We start from the raw sequence: 21,771 nt of genomic DNA on the forward strand, positions 1-21,771 counted from the left end.
AGAGGGCTGCCTCATCCATAACCTTAGAGAGGCTGGAAGCAAGATTTCATGGGTGAAGAGAGTTTAGAGCAGGCCTCAAAGATGGGATGGAGTTTTGATGGAGGGGTAAAGGAGATGCAGGAGTGAGACCAGCTGGTGGGAAGCGGGTTGGCCTGCCCAGTTTATTAGCTGCAGTTTCTAGGATTTGGTACCACATGAGTAGTAGCAGGCCCCCACACCCAGACTCCTTCCTCTGCAACACGTGCATGGGGTGCTCACACCTGAGTGTGTCTCCAAGGAGGCACAGAGGCCAAAAAGACCCCCTTTCTTGTGGCAGGTGTCACTGCTGTGTTCAGCCAGAGCAGAATACTCCAACTGCGGAGAGAATGAGTACTACAACCAGACCACGGGACTGTGCCACGAGTGTCCCCAGTGTGGCCCGGGAGAGGAGCCCTACCTGGTAAGGCCCCTGCTGGCTGTGCCTCGGCCTGGCACTCTCTATCACATGAGTGTTGCCCTCATCTGTATCACTCTACTTGTGGTTCCTAAGCTAAATCAGGCTAGTTGTCTATAGTCCTCAGATGTCACAATTAAAGGGTTGAAGCAGCAGTGAGCACAGAAACGGTGTCTCCCTGGCAAGGGAGATGGCCGAGCACTTGTTACAGATTTCTGAGGACCTGTTTTTAGTTTTTTAGAGGATGATTACTTTCCTACTCTTCTTTGATCAAATGGGTTTCAAGCCATCTGGATTGGAGGATGACTGATGTCCTCCAGGAATGGCATACTGATTCCTGAGTGCTGCAGTGCCCCTCTTCTTTGGGAAAGCCTCATTATGTTGTTCTGTTAAGTGCTGAGCAAAACACCCACAGTGTCAGCATTCATGGTTCTTGTACAGAGCTGAGGACATCAGATGCCACAGGCTGCATCACTGGCAGGTTATCCCTTTAGCTGACTGCCTTTATTCAGAACCCTTGGGAGAGGGGCAGTGTCTAAAGCCTAGAAGCACTGGGGAAAGAAGCTCAGAGTTGGAGATGCAGGGGGGTTGCAGTTAAGGCAGATCAGGAAGCCAAAGCCTAGCAAGAGAAGTTTCTGGAAACAGCTAGTGTGCCCATTGTGTGCAGTGTGCCCAATTCACCCACTGTGCCTGGTGTGCTGGTGCCCCCAAGGACTGAAGGCCCAGTCGTGGTGGGTGTGGCTGCTGTACTCACCTGTATCCTCTGTCCGGTTTCTTGGCCAGTCCTGTGGTTATGGCACCAAAGATGAGGACTATGGTTGCGTCCCCTGCCCAGCGGAGAAGTTTTCCAAAGGAGGCTACCAGATATGCAGGCGTCACAAAGACTGTGAGGGCTTCTTCCGGGCCACCGTGCTGACACCAGGGGACATGGAGAATGATGCTGAGTGCGGGCCGTGTCTTCCTGGGTAAGCATGGCCGCTACCAGACCACACCCCAGGACACTTTGTGCAGAAAGCCCTGAATGTGAGCACCTCAGGCTGCGGCGTAGCATCACTCCTGCATTTGCCCATTCTATAAGGAGCAGCTCAGCAGGGAGGAGGGCATGTGTCTGGAGTCAGGAAGCACAGGGTCTAGGATGGTGAGTCCCACATCTTTCAGAGGATGGGCAGCCCACCCAGGCTCAGCTTCCAGATCTCTTAAGTGGATGTTCATCATAATAATATCTTCTGATGACCCAAAACAAACAAACTTGTTGAATACTTACTATAAAATAACACATGTGGAATGATTTGGAGAAAAGAAAACTAAAATTCTGATTAAATTTAGTGTTTTTGGTATTCTGGAAAAATCTGAGGGTACATATTCCTACTAAGGAATATGTGAGTCATTTGGTGCCTATAATTCCACCACAATTCTGTTATTTATCAAAAGTTATCCCATAAAAGCAAAGTGAAAATGCAGCTAGTGTGAACGACAGAAAGATAAAATCTTCCTTCTTACAGGCAGGACACATTAGCAAGTTCTGCCTAGGAGAGCAAAGTGCAATCTTGACACTCAGATCTACCAAGCCACGGCTGTTGCTGCTGCCTCCCTCTAGTGGCCACATAGCACAATGCTTGCAAGGGTTACAGATAAAACTGAAAGCAGTGACAAAGGTGGCGTGGTAATAGAGGTGGTACAGGTGGTAGAGGTGGTGTGGTGGTAGTGATGATGGAGGTGGTGATGGTGATGGAGACAGTGGCAGTGATGATAGAGGTGGTGGGGATGATGGAGACAGTGGCGATGGTGGAGGTGGTGATGATGGAGGGAGTGGTGGTGATGAGGGTGGTGGTGATAGAGGTGGTGGTGATGGAGGTTATGGTAGTAATGATGGTAGTAGTGATGATAATGATGGCGGTCATGGTAATAGTGGCATTTTGAATAGCACACTATACTTTGCAACCCATTTGTGCACATTATCTTTCTAGATCTCTGTCTTGGATTAAGAGGAGAAAGAAAACAAGGAGGATATATCCAAACAAGAACACCAGGCATTAGTCTGTAAGAAGAAGGAAGTATAAGGAAGGCATAAAGACTCACCAACTTCAGAATAGATTGAAAGTGAATAACTCTTTAAAATGAGGAGATCTTTTAAAATTACAGAAATTGACCTTAGTTCAAATTTGTGACTGAGAAGCATTGATTCCCGTGGCTTCCACCACCATCTTTCTACTGGGGACCATCCCCCAGCCCTAGTCTCTCCCATTTTCTGTCTTCAGTTCAGACCTACCTCCAGAGCTACAGACCTTCATTTCCAAATATCTGCTTGACAACTCTATGTCAGTGTCCCTGACACAGAGTATGATTCAAACATATTGGTCAAATTAATAAAGAAAACATGGAATCTTATTACAGAACCTTATTTTTCAATATGCAAAAAATCAGGTAATACACAGGGAAGATATTAGAATATTCTCTTAAAAATGTGATAAAAATAAAAGTTCTATAGGTGACAGTCTTTAATTTAATTGTTGAGGCTGTTGTGTTGTGGGGGCTCCACCAAAAGGAACATGTTAGGAGAAGCAGAATCAATGCATTCCCACCCAATGGTACAAGCATCCATTGAAGGACTGCTCTGCACAGATGCCATGCTTGAATGAGACAAATTCAGTATGCTCTTCACATTAGGTGACTAGAACTAGTCTCTGAAAATATATATGCTTCCTGGAACTTCATCTTCACTGGTTTTTATTGGTGCAGATACATAATTCATGAAAGATACACAGAGTTTCACGGATTAACTATAAGTGTGCCAAGGAAAAGTGCACACCTTGCCATGCTCACGTTGGAAAGTAAATAACACTCTCTGCAAAATTTCAACTTATTCTCACAGTCTCTCAGGGTGAGAATCTGACTTTGCATTCACGACCTAGCATAACCGCTTCTGCATTTGTTTTAGTAAACCTGTGAAGTCAGAGCCTACTAGGTAGGCACTAGTGAGGCAAAGAGGAAAGACACTTTTCTGTGAAGGAGACAAGAAAATCAGTAACCACAGCATAGTATGGTAGGTGTACACGGTGTTCTAGAAGTCCGGGAAGGACCCCTCGCTTCATGGTTGGGGTGGTGGGTCGGAAGGGGTGTCAGGAGACTTCTCAGGGTGACATTGGGAAGGTGGGAGTTAGTCAGGCTAAGAATTAGGACAGAGCTCTCCAAGATGCTCAGGGCAAAGCTCAAAGGGGCAAGCAACCTGGTGGGATGTGGAGCTGAGGGTCCCTGTGGCTGCAGAGGAGACATGCCCAGGGGTTGTGGAGAAACCAGAGAGGGGGGCAGGGGCCAGAGGGAAAATGGCTCTGGAGAACGATGTTGAAGACACTGGTCGTTAGCTCAGTGTGGAAGCAGACCACCATGCAGACTTCTAAGCTGGTATAGGACACAATTGGACTGTACCTTGGAAGATCCTTTTGGCAGCAGTGAGGAAAATTTGCTGTGTAGGGAAGACACAGGAGCCCAGGGGTGTTGTGAGAACTGGGGCAAAGTGGGAGCCTTAGGAATTGGAGGGAGAGGAAACATGAGAGCTCACTGGAAGATAGCATTGACCGGAGTTGCAGACCAAGGGCGTGGGGGGTGGGGGAAGTATATTTTGAAAAGGAATCTCAGATGTCTTCCTTGGCCAGCTGTGTGGACAGTGAGACCCACTTGCTAAGAGGTGGGATACTGGAGGAGGAGGAATTTTGGAGGGAAGGTGAAGGGAGTGTGGAGGAGGTGTGTGTGTGATTTGAGGTGGTTGTAACATCCAGACCAAGCTATCTGACACAGAGATGGATAAACAGGTATGAAGTTCAAGTCAGATCTGCAAGTCATCTCTGCATTAATGGTGTTGTCCAGACAGGCTGTTCCAGTGAAACAGAAGGGGAGCATGGGTAGATGCAGAATGGAGCCTCACTCACAGCATTGCTGGCTTTGTCCCAGCAGTGGCTCAGACCATACATGCATCCCACAGTGGTCTCTGAGATTCAGCCATGGCATAATTACAGATGATCTAGAAGGGGCAATGATAATGCACATTGAGCAGCCTGTTTCATTCTTATCTTTAGGCTACAAAGACTTTCTAGCCAGAAAGCACAAGCCCGGGAACCAATGCAGTAAATAACCTTGTCCTGTAAGCAGGTGCCAGCTTGGTCACTAGAAAGGGTGTTCTGTGGCAGTGAAGACAATTTCCTTGGTCCCAATATATTTACCAGAAAGAAGATTACCAGTGGAATAGTTGTGAGTGCCCTGCTTCTAGAAGGCTTCAAAAGATAGGAATGACCATCTGCAGATTAATGGGGAAGCCAGCATCTGTACTCTTAAAAGGGTCTTCCGAGCTCTGAAGTCTTGAGTAACTTGCTCCCTGCTCCATAGGAACAGCGACCTCCTTCTTCCACACCTTGACTGAATCACCCAGAGCACTCGAGTGGATGAAGGTCACTGTGCCGGAGATACGTCTCGACTTTCATCTCACTGCATCCTTCACAGATATGAAGATGTAGTTGGTTTCCAGTTTGGCCCTGTAGTGTGACAGACCATTCAAATAAGTCACTCCCAACCCCAAGGCCACTGTAGCAGAAGGCCCCTACTGTATCTCTGGTCCCCCAGCCTCCTCAGAGGGGCTCTATAGAGTACTGTGCTTGTCAGGGGAAGGCTCCAGGGCCTCAGGACCTCCCGTCTCCTGTTACCCACCATAGGCCCAGAGAACAAATGAGGCTCTCATGCTCTGTGTCACAGGGGAGGGTTACCAGGAGTCTGGGTAAGCTGGCGCTGTTCACTCAGTGAAAGGCTGTTTTCATGGAGTCCATGTGGCTGCCAGGCCACAATGCAGGCCACCACGGATTTGTCTTCCTAACACCATAGGCTCCCTTGGCCCTGCCCCCCTTGTGGTTTGGCAGGCACGCTCCCCTTATTCTTTGCCCTCTCTGCTATGCATCAGTATGCGGCTGAGATGCTGGCAGAACAATGAGCATACATGGCTTTCCTGTTGAGAAATGCTGTGTGGGAGGACAGGGAACAAATCAGGAGAAGAGGAAGACATGGAGGTTTTATTTCATAGCCCACCCCCACCCCCTGCCAGAGCAGCGTCTTATCCATGGCTGGCAGTGGCCCATCTTACCTTCTGTTGGCCGGTTTCCAGTCCACGTCCACTCCCTTCAAATAAGGCATTCTAGGGTTGTTGGAGGGCCAGGTGAAGGACACAGTTCTACGTGCCTCATTGTGTGTGAAGACAACATCCAATGGCTCCATCACATCCATTACAAGCTTAGGAGCCCTGAGGAAAGGAAATCTTTGGGGGAAATCTATATTTCTGTTGACATGGAATAAGTCAACTCCTTCATAGAAGATTCTAGAGGCCCCATTTAAACTGAGTTTTATCTTTCTCCTTACCTTAATCAACCCTTGAGGAAAAAAACAAAAAACAAAAAAGAACTAAGAAAAGTCAAAACATAGATCAAAGTGTAGGAAATCAGGCCTCTACAGAAAGACAGACCCAATACTCTGTGGCAGGGACACAGACCCCTGAATAAACACCCAGCTTCAAGCTGATGGGAATCTGTCAGATAGAAGCAGCCCAGCAATGATTCTCCACTCCTGTGTAGCCAGACTGAGAGGTTTGGGTGTAAGCTGCAGCACGAGTTGCTGAGGTTAGCCCTGAAGAGGAAACCCTCACACCTGACAATGTTCTGGGCAGTGGTACATGCCTGGAAATGCGAGAGGCAGTTCACACGCCGACTCAGGCTGGGAAGTTCCTCTGGAACCAATTTATTTTTTTCGATGTATTGCCTTTCAGTATTTTGTTTCTTGGCTACGTTATTTAATATGTCACACAGCTTGGTCCAGACACAGCATCAGGACAGGAGGCCCTGCTGCAGCCCTGCCGAGCCCCCATGGGAGTCAGACAGACCCCCCCCCCCCGCCCCCCGCTTGGGATGAAAGCGAGAAGGAACTGTGTGCGAGGAAGGGCAGCAGACCCGCCCCCAAGTGTGCACAGAGCGTGGCGGCCCCGCAGACCCATCAGGGAGCCATGTTCTAAGCCCAGGCATTCTCCACCCGCTGGGCAGCTGCGGCTCTTCATCTCAGAGCTCAGAGCTCAGGTGTCAAACAGGGTAGGTTTAGCTGTGCTGCTTCTTTTTTAAAAGGGAGGAAGAAAGATGCACAGAATGCCCTCAGGGCCCTCGTCAGGCTGTGAACTTTGAACTTCTGTGGAGGAGAACTTAGTGTTGTTCATTTGATTTTTCCAACCAATGTTGGCCCAGAACCATGCCTCCTCAGTGCCCTGCACAGATAGTAGGAATATAGCTATGAGCAAGACTGGCCCTGAGAGACTCCCAGGCCAGGCACACCAACAGTCCTGATCCAGCAGAAGAATGTGCCCGAAGGGGAGGTGAGGACTAACTCAGAGCCCCAAGTGCCAGCAGTGGGTCTGGATGTTAGAAATCAGGGGGCTGGCCTGAAGACTGTCACCCTCATGAGGCCACACACAGACACGTGCCACCTCTTGGGAGCAGATGCTCCATAGGCCCCACTGTCACTTCCTGCATCCCAGCACAGATGCCTTATGGAGAGTGGCAGAATATTTGTTTGAGAGAGGCTTTTTCCAGAAGGCTTAACTGTAAAACTGGCTGTTGTGGCTTCTCTGAGGGCTGTTTTAAGATTGACTAATTAATGTTTATGAGATACACAGGGATCTGAGGATAAAAGGCCCTGAGGAAGGGCAGGCAATTATGATCATAATGTTATTGGTAATGGTCCAGCTCATGGCGGCTGGAGTCCAAAGACAACCCCAGCACCCCTGCCATGCTGCCACCTACCCTGCCATCAGTGGGGCCTGGGTGTGCACAGCTAATAAGAAAGAGATTAAAAACCAACCATGGAAAAAGCCAATAGTGAAGAGGGATTTTTCATCTCTTGAAATCATAAGGAAAAATGTTGGCACCAGCTCACGTTACTTAATCGACCTCTCATGATGTGATAAATGGTTTCATGATCACCGCTGAATGTGTGTTTATGAAAAGCAGGCACATGCCAAGAGAGGTGCCAAAGTCTGCATGTGTAAAGGAGCCAGAGCTGTGAGCACTGGAGGTGAGGATCGCCAGGTCCAAGGGGTCCTGACTCAGGGTACAGAGCTCTGCAGGCTAGCGTGGTCATCAGGGCTGGCACACTGACACTGGGAGGCTCAAAATACGTGGCATCAATGGGGGTAAACGACTTCACAGTCTTATTGTGAATGATTTCTCTGTTTCATTCAGTACATGCCACCCCAGTGCGAACACTTGAGCTTATGCAGCGTCTGAGTCAGGTGCTTCCTGAGGTGGAAACAAAGGAATTTCAGTTATGACCTGGTTGTATGTCAGGCCAACCCTAAGGCCTTCTGCGTTGACCTCTCTAGACATTGCTGCTTTCTGTCCACTGCAGCCAGCTCCGTTCAATCTTAGCAGGCATGCAGAAGGTCTGTGAGGTGCCAGTATCGTAGGGGCTTATAGACATATTTGCCAGTAATCCTGCCAGGCTAGAGGTTCTGAGACAGGCTTTTGCTGAGGGGGGGGGAAGCTCCTCCTCCAGGGGGATCTGGCTCGCTGGCTGGAACTCCCAGAGAGCTAATCAGGGTCCACATGTGGTAGGCACACAGATACTTTGGAAGATGATGAGGACACACACACACACAACAAATTCATCAGTGAAAACAATCAAAAAGGAAAGGAGATTTAAAGGCCCAAAGTGGCCTATTATTAGAAAAACTATTTTTCCATTTCAAGACATGCTGAAAACTCCCTGAGAAACTCAGTGGTCAAAATGGGCTGCTATTTCTGAGGGTTCCCGATTCCCATGGCATGTGTCTCATCCCTGACTTTGGTTACACTTTGATCATGCTTGGATCATGCCTGAATCACGGGCATGCCAAGTGATCAGTACTTGCTTGTGGTGACACCTGGCTCACCTGTCTGCTTTGTCTTGTCTCGCCCTCCCTGTAGCTACTACATGTTGGAAAATAGACCCAGGAACATCTACGGCATGGTCTGCTACTCCTGCCTCCTGGCACCCCCTAACACCAAGGAATGTGAGTGCCCTTGTCCTTCCATTGGAACACTGCTGCTTCAGCACTGGTATCTCTTGTTATGCGGTGTTGTAAAAATAAGCCAGTCCCAGCACCCAGGCAGATGAATACAGTGAAGGCATAAACAAAAATGCTCCCATGGCCTGGCCAGTCAGGCAGCAAGTCCCTGAAGGGAAGTCTGCTATAGCTGAACCATGAGTCAGTCACCTGACACCTTGAACAAGTTTTGTCATCTGTGACATGGGGCTTTAAAATCTGAACCCTCCATCTCATGCAATTATTGGAAAGACCAATGAGATCACAGTTGCCAAGGTATTTTTGCAAAGTCCTGCAAAGTACTAGACAATTTTAAGTTCTTGTATATACATTTCAAACGAGATGAGACCAAGGGAAAGATGAGGAGTGGTCACAGTGAATGAACTGGACTCCACAAAGCCCATGTAATCAGTGAGGCTCGCAGATTCAGAGTCCCACCTTAAGCTGTCTCTTTCCCCTTCTCATTCTGGTTGATTCTCACTGCATGTATCTGTGAGGAAGGGCCAGGGACCTCTACTCCAGAGAATGTAGCATGTGGCCCCTTGGATCTATGGTCTGGAGAGACGCCATGGAAGAGAGTGGGTGGACAGCTGTCCCTGGGCTGCAGGAGCCCTTCCTTGCTCTCCCCCAGGCCCACTCCCACCACAGGGCAGAAGAGGGGCTGTGCGGTGACCCTGCCTCTCCCCCACTCCATGTTCTCACAATATTCCTGCCCAGGGGAGTAGAACAAGGGCCTGCCCTTAAGAGCAGTGGGAGGGAGGGAAGGAGAGAAGCAAACAAGGAGCACCACTCCACACCACGCCCCCCACCCGCACCTTATGGTTCAGGGGGAGGAGATGCCCAAGTGGGCAGGTGGGCATGTGATAGGTTGCCCCTGGGGGGCCACCCCTCTTTCCTAGATAACTTCAGTAGATGCACTGGCAGTAATGGATTTGCATATCTTTAAAGCTAAGCTTTGTACCCAGCCACATGCTCATTAATTCACAAATTAGGGGAGGGCCAAGGGCTCCAGGCTTCCAGCAGGTCCCGTGGTGAAGTCTGCTCGCCACTGCCTCCAGCTAGAGGATCCCAACTAATTCAATACCAGATAGTTCTGGGATGGAGTTCTCACTGGGAAGATGTGAGGCACTCCCCTACCTATGCAGAAAAGTCTCTTTGCCTGAAGAACCTGGAAAACAAGCTCACACACATGAGGTTTGTTCTTGCCCAGGCCTTCCATAACCAGCCAGATGGCTGGAAGAGCTCTGAGGCAGGGGAGGGGTGCCTCCCTCCTCTTGCCATCCAACAATGGGGTCCATCACACGGGGAGAGGAAGCAGAGCCCCTGAGCCCTCAACACTTTGAAAATAAGTGCATCCTTTCCCCAGCCCCCAGCCCTGAATTGCTTAACTGAAAACCAGCTTCCAGTAAGGCCTTGTAGTGGGTTCATAGCATCCAGCCCTAAAAGAGGCCAGCAAAGACACTGAAGCCAAGAGTCAAGGGGCAAGCCTCCAGACCTCTGTCTGCCAATCTGGAAAATGGGGAGAGGTAACCAGCTAGGTTGTGGGGTGTCATGGTGAATGGAGCCCTGTCTGGGTCAGGGTTTCAAGTGTGCATGTGAGAGTTTCTCTCTCCAGCTCTGGGGTCTGCACCTCCCCCCCCTGCACCAAGCTTCAGTCCCGAGATCTTTCAAACCAAGGCTCCTGCTCAGGAGCAGCCAATAGAATCAGAAAAGCTGGTTGTGACCACAGCCTCCATGAAGACCCTGGGACTCAAATCCATAGGGCTGCCTTCAACAGCTCCACCCCAGGAGAGCCAGGAGAGTCAGTGAAGCCTCATTCATCAGGATCCTGACATCACTGGCTGGCTGTCCCAGTCCCATCAGGTGCTGCCTTTCCTGAGCCTACAGTCAGTGGTCAAGAACTCCTTTGCCTCCAAGCTGAGATGCTCCCTCTAGTTTTGATGTGATTTACCTGGGCACTTGCTGCATGAAACTACCCAGAGTCAGTGAGTAGCAGAGTGTGCAAACCTGTGGTCAGAGACCCTGGCATGGACCCTGGGCAAAGCATATAATGCAGACCTGGAGCTGGCCAGAGGTGACAGGAGCCCCCTGAAAGACACCCATGCAGGAGTCTGGAAGACACCATACCAGAGAAGGCCAGCCAGGAGCTGTCACATCTCCCCCCACCCTCTAGGGCACTCCCCCTCTCTCTGTACAGGGGTTCCTCTTCCATCTTACAGAAGCATCTTCCCTACACAGCTCTATGAAAGGTAGGGTGAAGGGGCCATTGTTTGCGATCATCTTGCCTTTGGGCCAGTTCTCTCTCATGAGAACAGAAATTAGTGGACGTTACTGTGGAGCCTGGTATTCAGGGACTGTGAAAAACCCTGCAAGCCAGGAACCACCCTCCATCTGTTTTCTCTCCTGTATAATTGAGAAACTAATATCCTCTCAGTATGCCAATAGGGCTGACCTACGTGCAGAAAATACTTGCAGTATTGAAAGCACAAAGCAAGTGCAAATGAGGACTCCTCTCTAAACCAACTAGAGTGCAACAGGGAGGCCCCTGGATGCTCAGAGCACCCCCAGAGGAGCCTCCCCTCCTCCCCTGCTTGTGACCTGCCCATAGGAAAGTGTGCAGCTTCCTTCCAGATGCAGCAATGACCGCAGTCACTTCCAATCCCGTCCCTATCTGGGCGCTGGCAAATCAGCACCAGATGGAAAAAAGAGAAGAAGCCCAAGTCAAAGAGCACTATTCACTTGGTGAACCAGCACTGTCTGTTTTTATTTCCCGCACATTCTGAAGAACTCATGCCTGAGGGCTGCCTCATAAAGGAATCTGTGGTGTGATAACACAGAGGTGGCCTGGTGCCATAGCCAGGAAGATTTGGGTTTCATTATGAGTTTCCCCTCTTAGGAAAGTTACTTAACTTTATGCCTTAGTTTCCTCATCCTTAAAATGTGGATATCTGTGTCATAAGATGTGGTGAGGGATGGTGCATCAACCGTGGATGATGAGTCCACCCAGTACCACACAGGGTGCTCAGGGAGCAGATGGCAGAGTTCCACAGCCCAATGGGTGAGCGTGGCCCCACCTGCATCGGGTCCAGGATAGACTCAACCAGAGTCTGTTTTGGAGAATTCTGCTTAGGAAAGCTGTGGCAAGTTTCATTCAGATGCCATCATGCAATGCCCACTAAATGTGGAGCTGTGGCATTCCCAAATGCCAGTGGCCAGCTGTTTCTAACACAGTGTCTCTCAAACTGGAATGTGTACATCCATCACAGAGTCCTGCTAAGAAAGAGATCCCGACAAGGCAGGTCTGGGGTGGGTTCCTAGACTGCATTTCCAGGGAGATCCTGGAGACACCCTCCTGCCAAGTTTCCAGCAGCTTTGCCCATTGTTCCAGGCTCCGCCACTGGGGGGCACTGGGCCAACACAGCATCCTGGGGGCACCTGTGCTGACAGCTCTAAGAATCAAACAAACCACTCCTGAAAATCCAACCTGTTTGCCCTATGCAGAGAAGACCAGCAGTCTGTAACACATACGGCATATTTATAAACTGTGTGGATTAACAAACCTCAAAGGCCCCGTAAGTCCTGTCATCACATTGAATAGAGGTATTATTGCATTGAGCCACAGGCTTACAGTTCTCAAAATCCTCTTGAGGAAAATGGGCCTACACCGTGTAGAACCCCCACCTCCCCTACCTACTGTCCAAGTCAGTCTGCCCCGAACACACCAGTGAGCTAAGCAGAGCCAGGACCCACTTGCTTTCATTTTAATATAGACCTTGTGTGAAGATGTCTGCCGATTTTCTGGGCCTACGGTTTTCATCTACTTCTCTGACTCTGTGTGTAAAGGACTTATCTCTGCCTATTCAAAGCTAGGCTCCAGTGGGAGCATTATGCTGTGTAAGATGGACCAGTAGTTGGCCACCCGACAGAAACTACTGAGAAATATGTTCACCTAACAATCCATTCTGAGGAGGCCAAGTGGACCCAAAACGTGCCATGTGTTGGAGTGGAGGGAAACCTCCCGGACACCAAATACTTGTGTCAGTACTGAGTTAACCCTCATTAGACCAAAGGGGAATCTGGAATAGGGAAATTGCCATGCAGTGGCCTGGTGGCCTGGTGGCCTGCTGTACTCAGGGCACCTACCCACAGAGATAGACCTCTAATCATGCAGCCTTCCTGCCTACCCTCCCTCTCTCCCTGGGATGTGCTCAGAACAGAACATTTTTCTAGTAGGCTCAGGGATCACTGAACAGCCAGAGAACACCCCCCCCCCCAGCACCTGCAGGCCAGGGCCATTCATTTGATACTGGCTAGAGCTCAATTGGGGGAACGTCTAGTGAACCAGGGTGGAGGCAGGGCCCACCTTGCCACCTGACCGAGTTCAGGGGCTGTCCATTGGGTGTAGTGAGATGTGTTTTACTGACACGCAGTAGCCTGGACACCTTGTTTGCTGATGGCACTGTGTGAGCAGTCCTGCCAGTCGGGTGCAAAGGCATCTCACAAGTCTGTGTGTGGCTGGGCTGTTCTCATTGTTCCTCCCTGGACCACAGGCCTGGGCACATTTGTGCCTCTAACCCCAGACTCTGTCACCCAGCCTTGGCCAGCAAGCCCTGGCAGAAAGGGACAAGAAGAGACAAAGATGACAAATCCACAGAGCCCATGGATATTTTTTTTTCCTGATGAATAGCTTAAAGTCCTTTCAGCCCCTTACCAAACAGATAGATTAGCTTTATTTTCAGTGTCCTGTTTGCTTTCAAAAAAGAAATTGGGTTCTGCTTAAAGCCATGCCCCATGTTGCTTTTCCTACTTGACTGGATGCAGTTGAAGGCCCCTTACCATGATGAAGGGGAGCCGCATGGCCTGTGAGGTGCACACAGCAGAGCCCCCAGCCCCAGGGTTTGCCGTGTGCACATAGCCCTCACAGGGAGACGGAGAGGGGGTGCACCTTCCCACCAGCACTTCCTGAGAGGCCACTGGTTCTGAGGCCAGGTGAAAAGGCTAAAATGTTCGGGGATGGTGGGGGAGGAAGGTGCGGGCCACCTCCATTCTGAGCGGGTCAGCTCTGCAGTCTGCACTAACACAAGAGTAGCCCATGGTGGTGCACAGAGCTGGGCACCACAGATGGGCCTGCTGCCTTGGTGCCCGTGCACCCCTCAGCATGCCCCCCTTCTTGTAATGGCAGAGCTAAGAAGTGATCCCCATAACCAGCAGTTGAGAAAGAGGAGAGAAGCCGGAGCCACAGAACTCAGAGTGCCCTGTGCAGGGGAGGGGACTGCTCCATCCATTGTGTGGTGGTCCTGGCACAGCCACATCCATGTCTGGGGCAGCACAGCAGGGGACAGAGACCAGGTGAAAGGGCAAAGACCAGGAGCACCAGATAAGTTAGACCCCTGGGCTCCAGAAGTGATGGATCCCCAGACAGGAGACACCTCTGGTGCTGAGAGGTCTGATTTAGCAAGACTGCTCTGGCCTGGGCTGGAAGGGTGGCAGGGTGCTCCCAGCGCACCCCAAGGGGATGCTGACAAGCCTTCTTGGGCTCCCAGGCTGGCCCCTGTGCAGGGGCTGCTGGGGTTATGTGTGCCTCACACCCCTCAGTGCTTCCTTACAGTAGGTGTGTGGTTTAAAGAGCCCACCTCTTGACTCCTCCACCTGCAGATGACATTTCTCATCCAGCAGCAACAGTTACATTCCTGGCAAACCCAAGTGACAGGCCAGCCCTGAGACCCATGGCACCCAACAGAAGTACAGTGACCCCGGGAGCCAATCTTCAGTCTGTCCCCATTGTATTTGCAGTTTTCTCTTTTGTTCTGGCCCTGCTCTCCTGTGACCTTGTCTACTTACTGGACACAGATGTGTGGATAATTCAACAGGACTTTCCTCACCCAGTTGGCTGTGGTGCCCATCTCCCAAGTTGACCCAAGCTGTGTGCACGGGTAGTTTTGGAAATACCACTTACAGAGTGTGGTTTCTCCTGAATGACTTCTCTTAAAGAAACTGTGTTACAGATGGCTCTCATGAAAGCCTTGAGGCTGGCTGACCAGGGTCCCAGGGAAGGTGTCACTCCTTGCTGGGCCAGCTGGGGGACCGAGTGTGTGACTTTTGGAGAGGCCAGCTCACCTGCCCTTACTTGGGATCGTGCAAGGACACTTCACAAATTACTCCAGAACTGGCAGAGACAAAAATGAGACAGAGGAAGCATATTTGAAACATGATCATTTTCGTTAATGGCAAAACTCAAGTCCAGCCTACAGGAAGATTGGCTATCAGGATGTTGTGTTTTCTGTGGCAGAACATTTTTGCTTTGTTTTAACCAATTTCTCAGTGATGCAATTGGTCACAAAACCAGCTTCCATTTCATCCCTGCTAAGTGATAGAAGGAATAGAGAAGGGAAGTTTTAGGAGTCACAGTTTTGAAAGAAGGCAAAGTTCATCTCTGTTCTTAAACTGCTTGAGCACAAGTATTTTTAAAAATGAATCCTAGGAGGGGCACCTCGGTGGCTCAGTCGGCTGAGCATCTGAATTCAGCTGAGGTCATGATCTCGCGGTCCGTGAGTTTGATCCCCAGGTCGGGCTCTGTGCTGACAGCTCGGAGCCTGGAGCCTGTTTCAGATTCTGTGTCTCCCTCTCTCTCTGCCCCTCTGCTGCTCATGCTGACTCTCTCAAAAATAAATAAACATTAAAAAAAATGAACCCTAGGAAAATCCTAAAGGAAAACACACCAAATTTTCAACTTCAGCTAGCAATTCTTTTACTTCTTTCTTGTGTTCCCATTTTTTTCCTGATTTTTAATAATGGAACATATTACTTTTATAACTAGAAAAAGTATTAAAAAGACATTTCTGTTTGTGTAATTGAAGAAATTTCTCAATTATTACTTTCCTCCAGTAATACTTGTATGTATATGTACTTTTCTCATCTTTATAGATTGCATATATTTTACCTCTGTTCATAGAAATATTGAGTTGGTGAGGCACCACTTTTTAGTCTTAGCAGATTTACCTACGTGTCTTCTCTTGAAGATTAACCCCTGGGAGGTCAGAACACTCTTTAGGGATTATGAAACATTCTAGGAGATTAAAATGTTTCCCTGTCCCGTGCCCCTTGCTGCAGTTCCTGCATAACCTAGAATACTAGATCTCCGGGCTCTGCGAATACACCTTGCATTCCATCCTTGGAGGTGGGGCTTGTCCAGGTCATCCCGAGGAACGGTGACTGGGTTCTCATTGCAGGTACAGGAACCAGCTCCGGAGTCTCTGCCAACTTCCCCAGCACCTCTGGCAGCAGCACCCTCTCTCCTTTCCAGCACGCCCACAAAGGTAAGGATTGCACTTCTGCAGCTAGCCAGCTGGAAATGAGGGGCTTGGATAAGAGCAAAAGGGAGGCTGGAAGCAGCTATGAGGAATCGCAGTAGGGCTCCTCAGTGCCCCCAGTAGCAGGAAGGTGGTCATGATCTCTGCAAGGAGTGGAATGGATCTCTCCATGGGTGTTCTGGGCCCCTTAGAACATGCTGGCAAGAAAAGCACATCCCGGGGATGGCAGGGTGGTGCTCAGAGCACAGGCGGCCCCTCAGAGGGGAGCCAGCTTCCTGGCCGTGGCTGGGCTTGACAGCAATAGCCATTCTGTTGCTGGCTTTCAGATAAACCTACTGAGTTCAACACTTTAATATTTGTTTCCAGTAACTACGTTTCACTACCTATTCCCTTAGGGATGGAAAATCTTGAGGAGGGCAGAAGACCCCAAGACCCATGTTTCTCTCAGATCAAGGCCTCATGCTGCCATCTGGCAGTTTTAATGCTGTTATTTAAGCATATTTAGGGCCCTGGTCTCAGTGAGGCTTGGGGGCCCTTCAAAATCCCACAGTGCACTCAGCGTGCCAGCCTTGGCATTGCTCTCCAAACCTGACCTGTACTTTCACAGAGCATCAAAGCAGGAAGACTTTGCTAGGATATACGAGTCTCATTTCCTCCAGACCCCAAGTGAGGGGCAGGAATAGCACACCACAGAGAATATTACAACATTTATATCATCCATACCTGGCATCCAAATAATGATACTCCCCGCATGACAAGCTGAGGCCAGTTTTCCTGCAGACACACCCCACTGGGGAGGATGGGCAGCTGTGGAAACAGGCAGTGCTGGGGCTACAAGCTCTATGCCTCTTCCTAAAGGGCTTCCACCTCCCTTACATGGTCCCCAGTGCTTTAGATCTTATCCCTTTCCCATGGTGGGTAACCTGGATCCTGCCTCATGACAACAGGAATCTTGTGATTTCAGAGAATTAGAACACACATCAGGGCATTGTATGTATCAACAGCAGGCATTACTGGGGAAATGACTGAGAACCGCCTGGCAAACCACCCCAGGGAAGAATCATGGTGGAGGTGATGGAACAGAGGAAGAGGTGTGGCAGCACCTGTACCACCTTTGCCCTGAGACTCCGATTATTACATGCAACTGAAATTGCATGAGACACAGGACAGAGCCAAACCAAAAACAGAATTTCTAGCCCTCAGAAAAACCTTCGGTGGAACTGTCTTCAGGACACTTGCTCATGGGTCTCTTCCTCTCCATATCCCACCTGACCCAGGGCTCCCAAAGTAGTAGAAGCACAAGCAAGCACCTCAGGAACAACTGAGTGAACCCAAACCATGGGGTTCCAGAGAAGTCTGGATCAGCCTTAGTTAAGACCAGCCAGGAGAGCTCCTGGGCAGTCCTGACATGATTCCCAAAGAAAATCTGTACAGCTTGGGTCTCAGGCTAAGCAAGTGTTTTGGATTCTGAGGGTCCCCTGGAAGCATCTCCTGCCACAGGCACTGCCATCTTCTCAGAGGGCGGGTCCTGCCGGCCTGATGGGCTCTTGTAGGGAGTCCTGAGCCCTATGTTGCCCTCTCTCCCTGCCTCCAGCAGAGCTCTCAGGCCAAGGGCACCTGGCCACAGCCCTGATCATTGCCATGTCCACCATCTTCATCATGGCCATAGCCATTGTCCTCATCATCATGTTCTACATCATGAAGACGAAGCCTTCAGCCCCAGGTGACTGCTCCCCAATGCCCCTACACCCACCCCACAAACCCTTACTCTCAGACTGCTCCATCAGCTTACCTTGTCAGCGAGCCAGGCTCTTCACACCCTTCCCTTTCTCCAACCAGCATGCTGCACCAGCCACCCAGTGAAGAGTGTGGAAGCCCAAGTGAGCAAGGAAGAGGAGAAGAAAGAGGCCCAAGGTCTGCATACACAGCCCCCACAGCACGGGTGTCCATCTCCAGGGTGGAGGTTGTCTGCCCCACTCACCAGCCTGGCCTCATAACACTGGTGCTCCCATGCAACGTAGAACAGGGCTGCAGGAAAAAGTGTCAGTGCCCCCACATTGTGCTTGGCTCTGAGGGTGGTGTGGTTTAGACACCAGTCAGGCCTGCTAAAGAGGAAGTGAGCAGGGAAGGATGAACTCAGAGTCAGGGGCCGACTCCAGCTCCCTTCTCCCACCCCCAATCTTTCCATTTATCTGCAGACAGCGTGGTGATTTTCTCCGAGAAGGATGAATTTGAGAAGCTGACCGCAGCTCCAGCCAAGACTGCCAAGAGGTAAGCCAAGCCAAGGCAGCCACTTACCATGGGATGGAGCAGCCCCCAGCCCAAGGTGAGGTCAAGGATCCTCTTGGGTTCCTGAGCAGGAAGGGGAGCTGGGTTGCCAGATGGGGAGCACATGGAGAAGCCTAGCCACTGGCTGGAGGCTCCAGAGGGAGCAGGGCCTCAAGACCGGCAAGGCAAGTGAGTACCAGGTTTCAGCCTCACCACTGATCTGCAGCAGGGGCCAGGCAGCATGAGGGGCAGGTGGTTAACACCTTGCTCCAGGGCCAGATGCCCTGGGCCTTCTTCTACATCCACCTTCTGCGTGCAGACCCAAAGCCTGCGAGTGCCCCTTTCTTCTCCAGCAGCCTACTGCGGCCAGCACTGACACTGACATCACTAGTGCTAAGGCCAGCACTCGTATCCCTAAACCCTGAATGGCAGAGGTGATGATGATGGCTACCAGACATCTGGCCGCCAGGCACCATGCTAAGTGTAAGCACCCCATGAGCAAGGTGCTAATATCCCTGATTGTGGGAAGCCAAGGTCTGGAAGCTGTCACATGCCTGAGGTCACACATCCATGAGTGGCAGGGCAGAGAGCCAGAGCCCCTGGAGCTCTGACTCCAGAGCCCACATTGTACATGCTTCAGACCAACCACTAATGCTTATGAAGTAAGGCCTCTTAAGGAAGAGGTTTGGCATATGAAATTTGCACCATACTTAGTGCACATTAGGATGTAGAATCAGCCCTGGCTCTAATGTCTAGGGCAGAGGGAAGTGAACTTTTCCTTAGCCCCTTAGATGGTAATTTGAACTTGGTCCTGCTTAGGTTCCGAAAACCCACCCCATGGTATCAGCACCCTGTCCAGCCTCCACCCACTTGGCCATTCCAGGATACCATCTACCCAAATGCCCATGTATTTGGGGCACAGAGGCCATGGGAGACCCCCAAACTAGTTACAGGAAGAGCAGAGGAGCAATGCCTCCTGTCCTGGCCTCCGGCCTGGGACCTTCCTGTGGTGGGTGAACTCTTGCAAAGGCTTTCATTTGTAGGAATGATCATGAATCCACATGTTCATGTAGAGCTTTGGTGTTAATAAAGCACTTCTAAACATGTTACATTTGGAAAACCCCAGCATCTCTCAAGACCCCTGACACAAGGTCAGAAAGCAGACTTAAATCATGAAATCTTTGCATGCTGGAAGAAAAGAGGGCCTCAGCAGGCCCTCAGATGGCAGGTATTTCCTGTGAGTGCCTCCATTCCCACTGACCTCATTTCAGAACACCAGGGCATGCAGGGGCCATGATGCAGGGTCTGGCTCTGCAGAGTGCCTCCCTGGGGACAAGTTTCTCCTCCACCCTCCAGTCTATCCAGCCTGGTGTTGTGGCGGCCTCTCCTCTTCTGTTCTTCCAGCCTTTTCTCATTCTCAAAAGTAAGGAAAAAGGAATACTAAAAAGGGCAGAGATGTGTCCCATGACTTAAGCTTCATCTAAAGAATAAGGGAAACTTGGGGTATTTGGAAAAATATTTGGAAAAATAATACTTGTTTCATATGTAAATGTCAAGTAAAACTTAAAACCCAACAATGGTGCTATAGAAGACAAGGCACAGAGCTCCTCTCCCCTCTGCCTGCTCTCAGTTCTTAGGGAAAGGACCTAGGACAGTCAGTGGTCTCTGGGGACAACCATGCTTTTGTTCCTAGCCTCCTGTCAAGTGGAGACAGCAGCAGGCCAGCCAACTCCAAGTGAGTCCCTTGAACCTACTGGGCCTCACCTTTATCTGGTCTCTACAGTTGTGTTTGAGTGTGGGCTTCATTACTGTAACCCAGTTGCTAGAAAAGAATAATTCTTTGTAAGTCTTCAGCCAGACCACAGGAAGCCAGCAGGATGCCTATAAAAAAGAATGCTGTTTTTTATATATTTGGAATGATTTTGAGTTTAAGCTCCACCCCACATGTGCCTAAGGCTGTGGACAGTGAGCAGTGGTGGAAGTGGGCCCACATGACTTCCTGGGGGATTTCCCAGAGCCCCTCGCCAGGCTCTCTGTGACTCCCCCGCCCCCACCACAATGCACACATTTCAGCCAGGTCACCCCCTAATCAAGAGGGGGTCCCCAGGCAGGCTCCATTCAGCTTTGTTTTGGGTTATTCCAGAGAGCTTGCACAGATTCGGTGCTGGCCACATAAACTGTTTGCTTTTAGACACAAGGCTGAACCTGGCACTTTCCTGCATTAAATATAGGAAGCTGTGATGTATTTAAGAAAGCTTGAGTGAGCTAGGTGGGGGTGGACAGATGAACAGATGCCGTCCCCCTCACTGTTGGACCCCAGCCCTGCGGAGACACCTTGTGAGTCCTCTGACACGACACCTGCAGGCCACCCAACATCCGGGTCACTAGTTGGGAAAATAGCAGAGGACAAGGAGTAAGAGCGGGGCACGTCTCTCTCGCTTCATGCCCAGAAGCTGCTCAGTAAAAGCATGGGGAACAAGTCCCTGACCCGGTTGTCTCCCCACTGGGAGGACGTATCAGGGCTGCAGTTAACACACACCCTTCTGTTTCCACAGCGAGAATGACGCATCATCGGAGAATGAGCAGCTGCTAAGCCGGAGCATGGACAGTGATGAGGAGCCTGCCACTGACAAGCAGGGCTCCCCAGAGCTGTGCCTGTTGTCGCTGGTTCACCTGGCCCGGGAGAAGTCGGCAGCCACCAAGTCAGCCGGGGTGAGGCCCTGGCGCTGCCGCACGCACGCTCACCATTCCCCAGTAGACCCACCGCCAGGAACCTAGACAGAGTGGCAGGTTCAAAACGATATAGTAAAAAAATAGGAAACTTATCTCTCTATTATAGAACTTTACAAAAGAAAATGAAAATAAGCAAAGAAAAAAAAGTTAAAATTGTTTGGGATACCATAGGACAGGAAAAAACCTTTGCAAACATACTAGTGTGTATCTAAGCAGACAAGCGTATGTATATGTGTGGGGTGGGGGTGGGAATGGGCATATGAATACACACACATACATAATATGCATTTTTCATGTAAAATTGTCCAAAGGGCTTGTCACCTAAATCAGGCCCCCACCCTCATGGCAGGGTGCATGGGCAAAGAAGCACAGGTCTGCCCAGGCTGCCTGAGTGTGTAGCACTTGGGTCGTTGGCAGCCCCTTGGGACCTATTCTCCCAACTCCAGGTCAGCATGTTGCTAGGTAATGTAGCTTAGGGTAAAAAAAAAAAAGTCCCTCCATTGGGAAGCCGAATCTGGCCTGGGTCTGGACAGGGATGCCATGCTCTGGGCTGCCCTGAGTTCAGGGATGTCTGTAATGGCACCCATCACTTGCAGGGACCCTGGAGGCCTATGGAGTTTTTCTGAGAGGTATTGGCTCCTGTGGGGCATGGGACTTTTCAGCCAGGGTCCCTTCTGCACTCATCCAGCATGGGCCTTGTGTCCTTACCCCAAGCTGTGTGCTCTGGGAGAAGAGTCTGTGGATAGCTGCAGACACGGCCATAGCATCTCAGGCCACCGCCAGCCTGCTGGGGTCCTCACCACTTACCCTCCCACACAGACTGATGCAGGTGTCTTGTGAGCCTGAATGTCCAGTGAGAGCAGCAGCCTCTACCTCTGTGAATACTGAATGTGCTTCAGGCAGAGACCTGAAGAAAAGGCTTTCTC

At 50.4% G+C, this 21,771-nt stretch overlaps 1 protein-coding gene across 3 annotated transcripts in view; it reads left to right on the forward strand.

The window, feature by feature from the left end:
- Positions 1-21,771, forward strand: part of EDAR (ectodysplasin A receptor) — an 89,104-nt gene that overhangs the window by 59,690 nt on the left and 7,643 nt on the right. The window contains exons 3-10 of one of the 3 annotated variants that reach the window (XM_047068949.1): positions 317-439; positions 1,217-1,398; positions 8,416-8,501; positions 15,764-15,850; positions 17,439-17,567; positions 17,684-17,758; positions 18,043-18,115; positions 20,668-20,824. In XM_047068949.1, the coding sequence (XP_046924905.1) occupies positions 317-439; positions 1,217-1,398; positions 8,416-8,501; positions 15,764-15,850; positions 17,439-17,567; positions 17,684-17,758; positions 18,043-18,115; positions 20,668-20,824 (912 nt within the window). The remainder of the gene's footprint in view (positions 1-316; positions 440-1,216; positions 1,399-8,415; positions 8,502-15,763; positions 15,851-17,438; positions 17,568-17,683; positions 17,759-18,042; positions 18,116-20,667; positions 20,825-21,771) is intronic. The other 2 variants (XM_047068951.1, XM_047068952.1) reach the window with 2 other exon arrangements.

This window comes from Lynx rufus, unplaced genomic scaffold, assembly GCF_022079265.1.
Source record: "Lynx rufus isolate CCGP_SWC_20201006 ecotype Redwood Valley unplaced genomic scaffold, mLynRuf1.p SCAF_8, whole genome shotgun sequence".
In the NCBI taxonomy this organism is placed as follows: domain Eukaryota; kingdom Metazoa; phylum Chordata; class Mammalia; order Carnivora; family Felidae; genus Lynx; species Lynx rufus.